Source organism: Ranitomeya imitator, chromosome 3 (genome assembly GCF_032444005.1).
Source record: "Ranitomeya imitator isolate aRanImi1 chromosome 3, aRanImi1.pri, whole genome shotgun sequence".
NCBI lineage: Eukaryota > Metazoa > Chordata > Amphibia > Anura > Dendrobatidae > Ranitomeya > Ranitomeya imitator.
In genome coordinates, this window is record NC_091284.1 from 678,083,937 (window position 1) to 678,100,707 (window position 16,771).

A 16,771-nucleotide genomic window follows, 5' to 3' on the forward strand; every position below is an offset into this window, starting at 1 on the left:
TTGCAGATAGTCATACCACAGCAAAGCATTAACCCCTTTACCCCCAAGGGTGGTTTGCACGTTAATGACCGGGCCAATTTTTACAATTCTGACCACTGTCCCTTTATGAGGTTATAACTCTGGAACGCTTCAATGGATCCTGGTGATTCTGACATTGTTTTCTCGTGACATATTGTACTTCATGACAATGGTAAAAATTATTTGATAGTACCTGCGTTTATTTGTGAAAAAAACGGAAATTTGGCGAAAATTATGAAAATTTCGCAATTTTCCAACTTTGAATTTTTATGCAATTAAATCACAGAGATATGTCACACAAAATACTTAATAAGTAACATTTCCCACATGTCTACTTTACATCAGCACAATTTTGGAACCAAAATTTTTTTTTGTTAGGGAGTTATAAGGGTTAAAAGTTGACCAGCAATTTCTCATTTCTACAACACCATTTTATTTTAGGGACCACATCTCATTTGAAGTCATTTTGAGGGGTCTATATGATAGAAAATACCCAAGTGTGACACCATTCTAAAAACTACACCCCTCAAGGTGCTCAAAACCATATTCAAGAAGTTTATTAACCCTTCTGGTGCTTCACAGGAATTTTTTGAATGTTTAAATAAAAATGAACATTTAACTTTTTTTCACAAAAAATGTAATTCAGCTCCAATTTGTTTTATTTTACCAAGGGTAACAGGAGAAAATAGACCCCAAACATTGTTGTACAATTTGTCCTGAGTATGCCAATACCCCACATGTGGGGGTAAACCACTGTTTGGGCGCATGGCAGAGCTCGGAAGCGAAGGAGTGCCATTTGACTTTTCAATGCAAAATTGACTGGAATTGAGATGGGACGCCATGTTTCGTTTGGAGAGCCCCTGATGTGGCTAAACATTGAAACCCCCCACAAGTGACACCATTTTGGAAAGTAGACCCCCTAAGGAACTTATCTAGAGGTGTGGTGAGCACTTTGACCCAACAAGTGCTTCACAGAAGTTTATAATGTAGAACCGTAAAAATAAAAAATCATATTTTTTCACAAAAATTATCTTTTCGCCCCCAATTTTTTATTTTCCCAAGGGTAAGAGAAGAAATTGGACCCCAAAAGTTGTTGTACAATTTGTCCTGAGTACGCTGATAGCCCATATGTGGGGGTAAACCACTGTTTGGGCGGATGGGAGAGCTCGGAAGGGAAGGAGCGCCGTTTGACTTTTCAATGCAAAATTGACAGGAATTGAGATGGGACGTCATGTTGCGTTTGAAGAGCCACTGATGTGCCTAAACATTGAAACCCCCCACAAGTGACACCATTTTGGAAAGTAGACCCCCTAAGGAACTTATCTAGAGGTGTGGTGAGCACTTTGACCCACCAAGTGCTTCACAGAAGTTTATAATGTAGAACCGTAAAAATAAAAAATCATATTTTTTCACAAAAATTATCTTTTTGCCCCCAATTTTTTATTTTCCCAAGGGTAAGAGAAGAAATTGGACCCCAAAAGTTGTTGTACAATTTGTCCTGAGTACGCGGATACCCCATATGTGGGGGTAAACCACTGTTTGGGTGGATGGGAGAGCTCGGAAGGGAAGGAGCGCCGTTTGACTTTTCAAAGCAAAATTGACAGGAATTGAGATGGGACGCCATGTTGCGTTTGAAGAGCCACTGATGTGCCTAAACATTGAAACCCCCCACAAATGACACCATTTTGGAAAGTAGACCCCCTAAGGAACTTATCTAGAGGTGTGGTGAGCACTTTGACCCACCAAGTGCTTCACAGAAGTTTATAATGCAGAGCCGTAAAAATAAAACAACATTTTTTTCCCACAAAAATTATTTTTTTAGCCCCCAGTTTTGTATTTTCCTGAGGGTAACAGGAGAAATTGGACCCCAAAATTTGTTGCCCAATTTGTCCTGAGTGCGATGATACACCATATGTGGGGGGAACCACTGTTTGGGCACATGGGAGGGCTCAGAAGGGAAGGAGTGCCATTTGAATGCAGACTTAGATGGAATGGTCTGCAGGTGTCACATTGCGTTTGCAGAGCCCCTAATGTACCTAAACAGTAGAAACCCCCCACAAGTGACACCATTTTGGAAAGTAGACCCCCTTAGGAACTTATCTAGATGTGTGCTGAGCGCTTTGACCCACCAAGGGCTTCACAGAAGTTTATAATGGAGAGCCGTAAAAATAAAACAAAAATTTTTTCCCACAAAAATTATTTTTTAGCCCCCAGTTTTGTATTTTTCCGAGGGTAAAAGGAGAAATTCGACCCCACAATTTGTTGTCCAATTTGTCCTGAGTGCGCTGATACCCCATATGTGGGGGGGAACCACTGTTTGGGCGCATGGGAGGGCTCGGAAGGGAAGGAGCTCCATTTGGAATGAGGACTTAGATGGAATGGTCTGCAGGTGTCACATTGCATTTGCAGAGCCCCTAATGTACCTAAACAGTAGAAACCTCCCACAAGTGACACCATTTTGGAAACTAGACCCCCTAAGGAACTCATCTAGATGTGTTGTGATAGCTTTGAACCCCCAAGTGTTTCACTACAGTTTGTAACGCAGAGCCGTGAAAATTAAAAAAAAAAAATCTTTCCCCCCAAAATTATTTTTTAGCCCCCAGTTTTGTATTTTCCCGAGGGTAAGAGGAGAAATTCGACCCCAAAAGTTGTTGTCCAATTTGTCCTGAGTACGCTGATACCCCGTATGTTGGGGGAAACCAACGTTTGAGCGCATGGCAGAGCTCGGAAGGGAAGGAGCGCCATTTGGAATGCAGACTTAGATGGAATGGTCTGCAGACGTCACATTGCGTTTGCAGAACCCCTAATGTACCTAAACAGTAGAAACCCCCCACAAGTGACCCCATATTGGAAACTAGACCCCCCAGGGAACTAATCTAGATGTGTTGTGAGAACTTTGAACCCCCAAGTGTTTCACTACAGTTTATAACGCAGAGCCGTGAAAATAAAAAATCTTTTTTTTTCCCACAAAAAATATGTTTTAGCCCCGAGTTTTGTATTTTCCCAAGGGTAGCAGGAGAAATTGGACCCCAAAAGTTGTTGTCCTATTTGTCCTGAGTACGCTGATACCCCATATGTTGGGGTAAACCCCTGTTTGGGCACACGGGAGAGCTCGGAAGGGAAGAAGCACTGTTTTACTTTTTCAACGCAGAATTGGCTGGAATTGAGATCGGACGCCATGTCGCGTTTGGAGAGCCCCTGATGTGCCTAAACAGTGGAAACCCCCCAATTATAACTGAAACCCTAATCCAAACACATCCCTAACCCTAATCCCAACAGTAACCCTAACCACACCTCTAACCCTGACACACCCCTAACCCTAATCCCAACCCTATTCCCAACCGTAAATGTAATCTAAACCCTAACTGTAACTTTAGCCCCAACCCAAACTGTAGCCCTAGCCCTAACCCTAGCCCTAACCCTAGCCCTAACCCTAACCCTAGCCCTAACCCTAACCCTAGCCCTAACCCTAGCCCTAACCCTAGCCCTAACCCTAACCCTAGCCCTAACCCTAGCCCTAACCCTAGCCCTAATCCTAGCCCTAGCCCTAGCCCTAACCCTAGCCCTAACCCTAGCCCTAACTCTAACCCTAGCCCTAATGGGAAAATGGAAATAAATACATTTTTTTAATTTTTCCCTAACTAAGGGGGTGATGAAGGGGGGTTTGATTTACTTTTATAGCGGGTTTTTTAGCGGATTTTTATGATTGGCAGCCGTCACACACTGAAAGACGCTTTTTATTGCAAAAAATATTTTTTGCGTTACCACATTTTGAGAGCTATAATTTTTCTATATTCTGGTCCACAGAGTCATGTGAGGTCTTGGTTTTTGCGGGACGAGTTGATGTTTTTATTGGTAACATTTTCGGGCACGTGACATTTTTTGATCGCTTTTTATTCCGATTTTTGTGAGGCAGAATGACCAAAAACCAGCTATTCATGAATTTCTTTTGGGGGAGGCGTTTATACCGTTCCGCGTTTGGTAAAATTGATGAAGCAGTTTTATTCTTCGGGTCAGTACGATTACAGCGACATCTCATTTATATCATTTTTTTATGTTTTGGCGCTTTTATACGATAAAAACTATTTTATAGAAAAAATAATTATTTTTGCATCGCTTTATTCTCAGGACTATAACTTTTTTATTTTTTTGCTGATGATGCTGTATGGCGGCTCGTTTTTTGCGGGACAAGATGACGTTTTCAGCGGTACCATGGTTAGTTATATCTGTCTTTTTGATCGCGTGTTATTCCACTTTTTGTTCGGCGGTATGATTATCAAGCGTTGTTTTTTGCCTCGTTTTTTTTTTTTTTTTCTTACGGTGTTTACTGAAGGGGTTAACTAGTGGGCCAGTTTTATAGGTCGGGCCGTTACGGACGCGGCGATACTAAATATGTGTACTTTTATTGTTTTTTTTTTTTTATTTAGATAAAGAAATGTATTTATGGGAATAATATTTTTATTTTTTTTTTCATTATTTTGGAATATTTTTTTTTATTTTTTTTTACACATTTGAAATTTTTTTTTTTTACTTTTTTACTTTGTCCCAGGGGGGGACATCACAGATCAGTGATCTGACAGTTTGCACAGCACTCTGTCAGATCACTGATCTGATAGGAGTGCAGGCTGCTTCACAGTGCCTGCTCTGAGCAGGCTCTGTGAAGCCACCTCCCTCCCTGCAGGACCCGGATCCGCGGCCATCTTGGATCCGGGGCTGGAGGGAGCAGGGAGGGAGGTGAGACCCTCGCAGCAACGCGATCACATCGCGTTGCTGCGGGGGGCTCAGGGAAGCCCGCAGGGAGCCCCCTCCCTGCGCGGTGCTTCCCTGTACCGCCGGCACATCGCGATCATCTTTGATCGCGGTGTGCCGGGGGTTAATGTGCCGGGGGCGGTCCGTGACCGCTCCTGGCACATAGTGCCGGATGTCAGCTGCGATAAACAGCTGACACCCGGCCGCGATCGGCGGCGCTCCCCCCGTGAGCGCTGCCGATCGCATATGACGTACTATTGCGTCCTTGGGAAGTAAAGCCCACCCCACATGGACGCAATAGTACGTCTAATGGCAGAAAGGGGTTAATAAATAACATTTCCCACATGTCGGCTTTATATCAGCACCATTTGTAAAATGTTATTTTGTTTTGTTAGCATTTTAGGAAGTTTAAAAATGTAGCAGTAATTTTTCATTTTTTCAAGGATATTTACAAAATTTATTTTTTGAGGGATTTATCCATGTTTGCTTTTAGGGGTCCTATATATAGGGAAACCCGCAAAAGTGATACCATTTTAAAAACAGCACCCCCTGACATATTAAACACTGCAGTCAGGTAGTTTATTAACCAGTCAGGTGCTTTTCAGGAATTAATACAAAGTGGCATGACAGAAATGAAAATGTGTATTTTTACCACCTAAATGCTTCTAACTTCTGAACAGTTTACTATAGCAGTCAGACTCTAAGGGTATGTGCACACGATGCAGATTTAGTGCAGAACTGCAGCAGATTTTTCTGCAGCAGAAACGCTGCAGATCCGCACTGTGAATTATAGTACAATGTAAATCAATGTGAAAAAAAAAAAAGCTGTGCAGAAAAATCTGCGCAGAAACGCTGCAGATTTCAAATAAGTGCATGTCACTTCTTTTGTGCAGTACTGCAGCGTTTCTGCACCCCTCCATAATAGAAATCCATTGGTAAAAAACGCATAAAAAACGCACAAAAAATGCATAAAAAACGCACCTGCGGATTCTGCCAGGAGATGCAGATTTAGTGCAGATTTTATGCAGAAAATTCTGCACCAAATCTGCATCGTGTGCACACAGCATAAAGGTACCTTCACACATAACGATTTTGTTAACGATATCGTTGCTTTTTGTGACATAGCAACGATATTGTTAACGAAATTGTTATGCGTGACAGCGACCAACGATCAGGCCCCTGCTGGGAGATCGTTGGGCAATGATCAGGACCTTTATTTGGTCGCTGATCACCCGCTGTCATCGCTGAATCGGCGATCACATCACGACGTCACCGCTGTGCTCTGCTTTACGGCCGGCCGGCGCTGACACAGTGCAGGGAAGCTGACGCTGGGGGACAGACACCGGAATGTAAGTATGTACGTTTTTTTTTTTTTTTTTTAACTTTTACAACGGTAACAAGGGTAAACATCGGGTTACAAAGCGCGGCCCTGCGCTTAGTAACCCGATGTTTACCCTGGTTACCAGGGGACTTCGGCATCGTTGGTCGCTGGAGAGCTGTCTGTGTGACAGCTCTCCAGCGACCACACAACGACCTAAACAGCGACGCTGCAGCGATCGGCATCGTTGTCTATATCGCTACAGCGTCACTAAATGTGACGGTACCCTAAGGCCGCTATTTGGTCATGAATTGCCACGGCAAACATCAGGAACACAAAATCAAGATCTGAGGGCACCAATTGGGATAAAGAGGAAGCCCCCACACTCTGTTAACCATTTATAATGATGTAGTCACTATTGACAGCAGCATCTAAGGGGTTAAACAGATATGGATGGAGCAAACACTGATCGTGGCTGATGCAACAAGTTGTCAGCTACAGTGTACTGCCGACAGCTGCTGGATTGTCACCTGTATGGGGAGGCTATTCTCCTATATCTCAGGTCAGTTAAAAGACGTATTGGCAGTCATTAAGGGGTTAAACATGACAATCAGCAATGCCATTACAATGACAGAACATGATCCCCATTGCTCTGTTCAGGCAGAGTACGTTAGCTGAAAGATGATACCAAAATTATCCGCAGTGACGTAAATCACATTTACCACTTACGTAACTGGCAAATTCTCCAATGTAAGGCTAGGTGGCATCTGCCCAAAACAAATGGGACCATTGAGACAGTAAATAATCCCACAGCTTAAGACCTGGAACTGCAGATCAATATTTCAAGCATAATAACCCCATGAACACAAGAGGCACAGAACAGACACTGTGTAGCAAACATTACCATGGGGTGGAATCCGGGAAGGGCATTGCAAAATACGGCAGAAAACCAGTGGTAAGATCATCTCACCTTGATGTGACCCTGACTGCACCAGTGAAGGTCAGGTACTGACATGTAGGCGAGTAGGCAGCAGCTCACCAATACTTGCCGGCATCCCTGGTTAGTAGCGGGATGTCTGCTATGTACAATATCTATTCCACGTAGATCCAAATACAGCGCAAAAACAAACTCAACCCTTTAATAACTAATTTCATGAGAAGTAGTCTTGGGGGGGTTACAACGAACATCGTAAAAAATGTCCCCGAGGGCAGAACTGTTCCCTGCAAGATAAGTGAGTAATATCGTATGTGAAGGATTATATTTCCACCCACAACTCAGTGTTGGAGCAGCGCGTTACATAAGAGCTCCCGGCCCAACACATTACAGATGCCGGGAGTCACCTTCCAGCTCTGCGGCGGCGTTCACCAGCCAAGGCCTCGCTTGGCAGCACTACAAGTCCTCACAATCCGGCCGACGTAGTACGCAGCCTGGTAACTACAACTTCCTCCAAAACTAAAATTACCTCCCATCCCCTGAGCTCAGACACAAGTTTTCTGAGGACAAAGAGCCAAGGAAATCAACAAACCTCGGCCCTGCCCTCACCGCAGGACAATGGCATCAATGGCTACAGGGTCCTTCACATAGAAGAAGGATGATCGGGGGAGGGAGAAGGAAACAACAGCGATTTGTGTAGTTTTCCTTTTAAAAAGACGAGGAAAAAAAAAATGGTTAAAACTACATTTTAGAGGGATTTTAAGCAGAATCCTCATTAAGGTACAGTTAGTCTACAGAGCATTTACATTGGCCAATGGGCAAAAATGTAAAAACAGAAAAATAGATAGACAGTAATGTGCTGCCAAGAACGAAGAGGTTAAATTAATTTTACCCAAATAATGGTCATTGAGCTCAGTTGTCAGCCTGATACCACTGCTCGATTACCTGGAATTGAGCGTTCCTACGAAGTCTTGTTACCGATAATTGACCGATGTAAATGCACCGTTACGTCCCAGGAGACCTGATACGACTACCGATCGGTAAACTTCCTGGTGGTTTAATATCTTGTTTACACAGGCAGACCAAAGTAAACAATGAGCCTCTGAGTGCACATAGGCTGCAATAATTCTCAGCAGCGTGAGTCTTGTTTACACAGGACGATGCACCAACGAGAACGATGATTTTTTTTTTGCGCTGCAGAAAAGAATATTTCACAAGATGGAAAAGCGCTTTGCTTGCTCATCGGGTAATCGGCTGGCTGTTTACACAGCACGATAATAGTGAAACAACCCTGGTTCATAATTATATTGCAGTATAAAATGCCCCTTTATAGAGACTCAAAATATGTGGATTTCCTTAATCATAATTTCCTGATTAGTATAACCTATAATATCTCAGACCACCCGATGAAATTAGGGCCGCCTGCATTAAAGGGACGGTCTATGAGCTACACTGCAAGAGAAAACTTAAAGCTGTACTTATACTACATATCGACTACGCTGTGTTCAAAATAATTAGGCAAGATGTATTTTGATAACATGATACTTTTTATACATGTTGTCCTACTCCAAGCTGTTCAGGCTTGAGAGCCAACTACCAATTAAGTAAATCAGGCGATGTGCATCTCTGTAATGAGGAGGGGTGTTGTCTAATGACATCAAAACCCTATATAAGGTGTGCTTAATTATTAGGCAACTTCCTTTCCATTGGCAAAATGGGTCAGAAGAGAGATTTGACGGGCTCTGAAAAGTCCAAAATTGTGAGCTGTCTTGCAGAGGGATGCAGCAGTCTTGAAATTGCCAAACTTCTGAAGCGTGAGCACCGAACAATCAAGCGTTTCATGGCAAATAGCCAACAGGGTCGCAAGAAGCGTGTTGGGCAAAAAAGGCGCAAAATAACTGTCCATGAATTGAGGAAAATCAAGCGTGAAGCTGCCAAGATGCCATTTGCCACCAGTTTTGTCATATTTCAGAGCTGCAACGTTACTGGAGTAACAAAAAGCACAAGGTGCGCGATACTCAGGGACATGGCCAAGGTAAGGAAGGCTGAAAAACGACCACCTGTGAACAACAAACTTAAGAAAATGTCAAGACTGGGCCAAGAAATATCTTAAGACTGACTTTTCAAAGGTTTTATGGACTGATGAAATGAGAGTGACTCTTGATGGGCCAGATGGATGAGCCAGAGGCTGGATCAGTAAAGGGCACAGAGCTCCACTCCGACTCAGACGCCAGCAAGGTGGAGGTGGGGTACTGGTATGGGCTGGTATCATCAAAGATGAACTTGTGGGACCTTTTCGGGTTGAGGATGGAGTGAAGCTCAACTCCCAGACCTTCTGCCAGTTTCTGGAAGACAACTTCTTCAAGCCGTAATACAGGAAGAAGTCGGTATCGTTAAAAAAAACAAAACAAAAAAAAAAAACCACATGATTTTCATGCAGGACAATGCTCCATCACATGCCTCCAATTACTCCACAGCGTGGCTGGCCAGTAAAGGTCTCAAAGTAGAAAAAATAATGACTTGGCCCCCCTTGTTCACCTGATCTGAACCCCATAGAGAACCTGTGGTCCCTCATAAAATGTGAGATCTACAGGGAGGGAAAACAGTCCACCTCTCGGAACAGTGTCTGGGAGGTTGTGGTGGCTGCTGCACGAAAATGTTGATCCTAAACAGATCAAGCAACTGACAATCTATGGAAGGCTGCTGAGTGTCATCATAAAGAAAGGTGGCTATATTGGTAACTCATTTTTGAGGGTTTTGTTTTTGCATGTCAGAAATGTTTATTTCTAAATTTTGTGCAGTTGTATTGGTTTACCTGGTGAAAATAAACAAGTGAGATGGGAATATATTTGGCTTTTATTAAGTTGCCTAATAATTCTGCACAGTAATAGTTACCTGCACAAACAGATATCCTCCTAACATAGCCAAATCTAAAAAAAAAACCATTCCAACTTCCAAAAATATTAAGCTTTGATATTTATGAGTCTTTTGGGTTGATTGAGAACATAGTTGTTGATCAATAATAAAAATAATCCTCTAAAATACAACTTGCTTAATAATTCTGTACACAGTGTATACATCCCAATGGCTGTCATGTAGTATTACCAGTTTTCCTGGTTCTTTCTGGCAAAACCAGCTGTTTGACGGGTGCTGGGGTCAGGACCAGGGCTACCAGCTGACGGCTTTACTAAATTAACTCTTGAAGCCTAGGTTCACACGTCGCATATTTGGTGCGGATTTTATTCGTTGACATCAAAAACTTAAATCCACATTATTTTTACATCGGAAATCTGAGCACATTTTCTGCACATTTGTGAGACAGAAATGCACCCAAAAAAAAAAAAAAAGCCAGTTCAGCAGTTTGTGCTGCAACTTTATGGTCCTCATTGACATCAAGGGGTAAAAAAAAAAAAAATCCACACCAAAAAGCAATAGACAAAATCTACTATATAATTGTCTAAGGGTCACTTCCGTCTTTCTGTCACAGATATTCATTGGTCACAGCCTCTGTCTGTCATGGAAATCAAAGTCGCTGATTGGTCGCGGCAAAACAGCCACGACCAATCAGCGATGGGCACAGTCCGGAAGAAAAGGGCCGCTCCTTACTCCCTGCAGTCAGTGCCCGGCGCCCGCATACTCCCCTCCAGTCAGCGCTCACACAGGGTTAATGGCAGCGTTGACCGCGGTGTAACGCACTCTGTTAACGCTGCTATTAACCCTGAGTGACCAACTTTTTAGTAAAAAGATCCAAATGTTAAAAAAAAAAATAAAAAAAATAAATAAAGTTACATACTCACAATCCGTTGGCCCCCGGATCGAAGCGGCCGGTTACCGATGCTCCTCGCAACGCCCCGGTGACCGCTCCATGCATTGCGGTCTCGCGAGACCGCAATGCACTCTTCAGACCAGAGCGCGCGATGAGCATCGGTAACCGGCCGCTTCGATCTGGAGACTCCGGAAGGGGAGTATGTAACTTTTTTTTTTTTTTTTTAACAGGGATACTACATGACTGGCCAATATACTACGTAGCTCTGTGCTGTATACTACGTGGCTGGGCAATATACTAAGTGGGCATGCATATTCTAGAATACCCGATGCGTTAGAATCGGGCCTCTATCTATCTATGTATCTCTCCACAAAGGAAGGGGGAAAAAAGCATATGGATGGGATTTAGTGCTGGTAGTGTAAAATATTGTGGATTTTAACTCTGTGTCAAATACGCTATGTGTGAACCCAACTTTAAGTTAAGTGAATAGGGGAACTTCATTGAAACCAGTGTAAAGGGTTTTCATTTTTCAATATGCAAATTGCCTCTTCAGAGAAAAAGAGGACTTAAACTCCATAGCGCCACCTGTTGGAAGCAGAGATCCTACAAGTCACGATCAACCCTTTAACGAGTCGTGCAATATATGACTTAGGATTAAAGGGAACCTGTCACCCCGTTTTTTGAGATTGAGATATAAATACTGTTAAATAGGGCTTGCGCTGTGTGTTACTATAGTGTATGTAGTGTACCCCGATTCCCCACCTATGCTGAGAAATAACTTACCAAAGTCGCCGTTTTCGCCTGTCAATCAGGCTGGTCAGGTCGGGAGGGCGTGTTCACAGCGCTGGTTCTTCCTCAGCTTTACGTTGGTGGTGTAGTGGTGTCCGCATGTTGAGGTGACTAATCCACTGTGGGCACGTGAACAAGCAGAACGCGATCTGCGCTGTCATCCCTTTCGTCGGTGGGGGCGGCCATCTTCCTGGGGCCGCGCGTGCGCAGATCGAGTGCTCTGCTGCACGGGGCTTCAGGAAAATGGCCGCGGGATGCCGCGCGTGCGCATTAGAGATCGCGGCGGCCATTTTCCTGAAGCCCCGTGCAGCAGAGCACTCGATCTGCGCACGCGCGGCCTCAGGAAGATGGCCGCCCCCACCGACGAAAGGGATGACAGCGCAGATCGCGCGCTGCTTGTTCACGTGCCCACAGTGGATTAGTCACTTCAACAGGCGCACACCACTACACCACCAACGTAAAGCTGAGGAAGAACCAGCGCTGTGAACATGCCCTCCCGACCTGACCAGCCTGATTGACAGGCGAAAACGGCGACTTTGGTAAGTTATTTCTCAGCATAGGTGGGGAATCGGGGTACACTACATACACTATAGTAACACACAGCGCAGGCCCTATTTAACAGTATTTATATCTCAAAAAACGGGGTGACAGGTTCCCTTTAAAGCCAAATCAGTATCTCAATTCGCAGACACGGTGTTTCGGGCTGTTGGCCCTCGTCAGTGCGAAGCATGAGAACTGATTTGGCTAGATGCGAGGCTCTGGACTGGGGTCTAAGGGGTATCGTTTCTCCTTGTGGAGAGTGACATACCAGCTCTGGCTTGTCAAGGTAAGGAGGCTTATTCACTGTGCAATGCTCCTCTGGGAAATATAATATGCAAATTGCCTCTTCAGAGAAAAAGAGGACTTGAACTATATAGTGCCACCTCAAGGAACTTTTAAAAATTATTTTGACAAGTTCAACAGGACTCAGCACCGTATTAGATCATTCTACAGGGCAGTCTATACTCCGCAGTTTTGGTCACACTGAGTGAATAAGTGCACAACTATCATTCTACATTTACACTATAAAGGCAGATTGTGACAAACACCATTGTGTGTTTCCAGCTGAAAGCATAATGAGAAGACAGGGAGTTCGGAATGTTGACACCTCCTAGATTTGGTGGGTTGGTTCACAGCTTGTGGAGGGGGAGGGAAGAATCAACAAAAAGGGACCAAGAAGAGACAGCTGTGATGTTTTAGCAGCAGAGATACAAGTTACAAGAAATATTACCAGGAGTTCTGGGTGGAATTGTTCTTCATATCACAGATAAGTAAAGGAGCCTGACTGAACTCATTTTCTCACATTACTGACAGCGATACAGGACACAGTTCCGCTCATGTGCTATGTATTTGGCTCTGGAAGGAGACAGCTCCACGTCATGACCACTTCAGTCAGATGACGGAGGTATCACGGGTTCACGTGTCTTCTATTAATGCTAGTTCGGCTATCACATATCATTGCTCAAGACCATAGGCTAGACAGCGACATGCCTACACTGCACACCCCCTTGGCTTCTTCCAGGGCCAAGGTGTAGATGTCACAACGGATAGTCTTGGGCTACTTTCACACTAGCGTTTTCTGCAATCCGTCACAATGCGTCTTTTTGCAGAAAAAACGCATCCTGCAAAAGTGCTTGCTGGATGCGTTTTTTCCCCCATAGACTTGTATTGACGACGCATTTGCGACGGATTGCCACACGTCGCATCCGTCGAGCGACGGATGCGTCGTGCTTCTGCGGACCGTCGGGAGCAAAAAACGCTACATGTAACGTTTTTTTGCTCCCGACGGACCGTTTTTTCCGACCGTGCATGCGCGGCCGGAACTCCGCCCCCACCTCCCTGCACCTTACAATGGGGCAGCGGATGCATCCGCTGCCTCCATTGTGCAATGCGCTAAACGCTAGCGTCGGAATCTCTCCCAGACGCATTGCGACGGGGAGATTCCGACGCTAGTGTGAAAGTAGCCTTAGAGTGTGAGTGTTGGGGGGAGGGGTCATAACTTATTTTTTGGTAGATATTGCTTAACAATGGGGCTGTAATAAGGATCTGACCTAATGCATGTCCTGTAGAGAGTAAGCTCCAGGCCAAACTGATATACTGGTAAGTGTGCTGTGTGGCCTAGGGAAGGTGTGCACAAAGCAGAAAACAGTCAGTTCAGCAGTCGATGACCCATTCTATTTTCTAGCTTTGCATCAAATGGGATGTCGCATCCAAGACATTTCTAAATGGATCCCAAAGATATAAGAGACGGTATGCCAAACCCCAACACATTATGTGCTTGCATTCAGGCAAAAAAAAAAAAAATGGAGAGCTAGAATATGCATAGCTTACAAAAAAAAAAAAGTATGCTAGCCACCGTGCCCCTCTTTGCCCAAAAAGCAGGTGCAGAGGGAACCTACATGTCAACATAGATGTGTGCCCCAAAGGTCATATCTGCATCCAACAGACACTGATGCCAAAGCCTATGGATATACACCATAATGAGGCTATACTGTACCATGGATGTAACATAATGAGTGTGATATGGGACCACTCAGAAGTAAAAGGGGGCACAATAATTCTACAGATATGGCACTCAGTGTTCCTAAACACAAGGTAGGCCTAAATGTACACTTTATAGCAGTACATTAATGAAAAGTCCTAAATGTTAGAAAAGTACCATAGATTGGGAATGATAAGAAGAAAAAAACCTGTTCAGCCGAGTGCTGGAATTTTCCTGCAGCTTTTAACCTTCGTGTTACCTTCTTTGAGAAACAAGTAATTGTCCAATGTCGGCTATTAAAGGCAGAAAATACCGGTATAGCTAGCACCAGGTTCACACAGAAGATCTTGGGTGGAACTTTTTTCTTTTTTTGTGTGTTTTGCTGCAGAGGTGTAGTTTCAAGAAATATTCCTAGGAGAGCTTCTGTAAAGGAGCAAGTACGAACAGCGCATGTACACACGTATGTAATTATTAAGCACGCTCTGCTACCAGACCATTTCGCAGTAAATGCATTGTGTTCAGTAGTGGTGAGGGTGCATACAAGTCACATAATAGACTGGGTAGTAAGGGTAAGGTCACAATAGGAATTTTCAGCAACAAAACCTGATCTCTTGGCAGGAAAGAAGCTGCAGAAAAAAAAAGCATGTTCTTGTTTTTTTCTTGCGCATTTACAGCAGTTTTGGCATGCTAGATGTGTCTCTTGTGCATGCTGATAATGTTTAGTGTTGGAAAAAAATAAAGTCCCTTTCTATAGAATCAGGTTTTGGTACGCATTCATTTTAATGGGTGAAAAATGCGGAATGAAGTGACATGCTCCATTGTGCAAAAAAAACCTGCAAAGCACAAAAATCTGATGTGTGGGGGGGAAAAAAAAAACACGTGTGTATGAGACTGCTGAAAGCTCAGACTTTGCTGGTACAGTAAATGCAGTTGCAAATTTGCATAAAAAACGCGCTGCATAAACCGCCTAGTGTGAACTTAGCCTAAGGCAGATTTAAGCTCACAATCAATTGTTTGGGTGTTATTTTCTCCATATTGTTTAGAGAAGTCGTAAACTCTCACTTTATATAATAAATCAGGTAGAAAAGGTGCGGCCTAAAGTTAGTCATAAGGCAGAATTGGGATGTGACAAAGGTCCCCCTGCCTGGGAAGAGATGAATGGCCAGATTGGATTTCTAACTTGTCCAAGGCTTTGTTAAGCTGGAGGCCACTTCAGTGGGGGAGAAGATGGCAGCAGAACATCTCCCCTCCTCATCAGATAAACATGTAGGATCTGTGGAGATGGATAAGCCATGCATGTGCTGTTATATATCTATATATGTGCCGTATAATTTAAAAAAAAAAAAAAAAATTATATATATATATATGTGCCGTACATGTATAAGTGCATACGTGTGTACGTAGTGCCGTTATCTATATGCATTACCGTACAGGACAGCGCTGCTTTTTGTATATTCTGGTCCACAATAAGGCTGCACACATTCCACATTCCATCAGGACACCATTATTGTAGTGGTGTCACCGGCCGGCACAGTGCAGTGGGATGCGTACTGCAGACCATACCGCCACCGTATAGCTGGACCCAGGGACATAACTAGGGGCGACAGTTGCCCTGGAACCCAGCAGGGGCACAATAGATCCATTACTGAAAGCCTACGCTAATAAAGATCCAGGGTCCTCGGGGGATGACAGATTTTGCATTGGGGTCCACAAGCTTCCACTTTACAGAGTACAATCACACAAGGTAGCACAGTGTCGCCCCCCATGCCCCACACTGGTACATTCCCGCAGTTGTTTTGGTTCGATACACAAATATTATCATTCCTGGTAGAGTCCATTACAGGCCTGATATGGGGGAGGTTGCTAATAACACACAGTTACGGGAAGCACAGCGGGTCTCCCCCCACCAATTCCATCCTGCGCCTTTTACTACAACTTTCACGTGACTGCTCCCGGCCCCGCACCCCCCCTGGCGCCCCCACATAGACGCTCTCACCTGATTGGATGACGCTGCGCCCTCGCTCGGCAGCCCCGGAACCCCTGGAATGTCTGGAGCCCGGCCCAGTCGCTCAGGGAGCGCGCCCCTACACCAGTGAGGCGGCCCGCGCATTTGGCGGCCATTGCTGCGAGTCAGGAGGAAGCCTAAGAGACCGGAGTGTTGATTAGGAGGAGCCGCCGCTCTGCTGGACTCCGGAGACTGACCTCGGAGAGATGCCGGTTCAGAGCTCCACTGTCACTGGCTCCTACGTCATTGCGTTACCATGGAAATACCTGGTGACGTTGGCGGGAGAATGGAATGCTGGGAGATGTAGTTTTCGCGGCGCTGTGTTCCGTGTGGCGGAGTCTCCGCAGTTCTGGGTCATGTTTCCTGCTGTGCACAGCTCGGCGCCTTCTTCTGTGCTGTGACCGGCTCAGCACCGCGCACACTGTCCGCTTTTCTCATACTTGCGGTGTAAATAGCTGTAAAGTTTTTCTCATTTGCATATTTTAAATATTTTTTGCCCCTTTTTGTGATACCCGAGGCTTTATGCTCAGGTTTGTCTTATTTGCCAATATCTGTGGTGGCATAAAGGTTTCTTTGCTTTAGTTCACACATGGTGTCATATAAGACGGTTGGGGGCATATTATTGGGGTCGGTGCACACGGTCAGTAATCGCTGTGTACTTGTGCAGCGTT

General features: G+C 44.5%; 1 protein-coding gene across 1 annotated transcript in view; it reads right to left on the bottom strand.

Annotated features, from left to right (window-relative positions):
* The window catches only part of COQ10A (coenzyme Q10A), a 36,321-nt gene extending 19,798 nt beyond the window's left edge, over positions 1-16,523 (bottom strand). Inside the window, exon 1 of the mRNA XM_069758386.1 lies at positions 16,092-16,523. Coding sequence (XP_069614487.1) covers positions 16,092-16,216 — 125 coding nt within the window. The 5' untranslated portion in view covers positions 16,217-16,523. The remainder of the gene's footprint in view (positions 1-16,091) is intronic.
* Between the last annotated feature and the right edge of the window lie 248 nt (positions 16,524-16,771).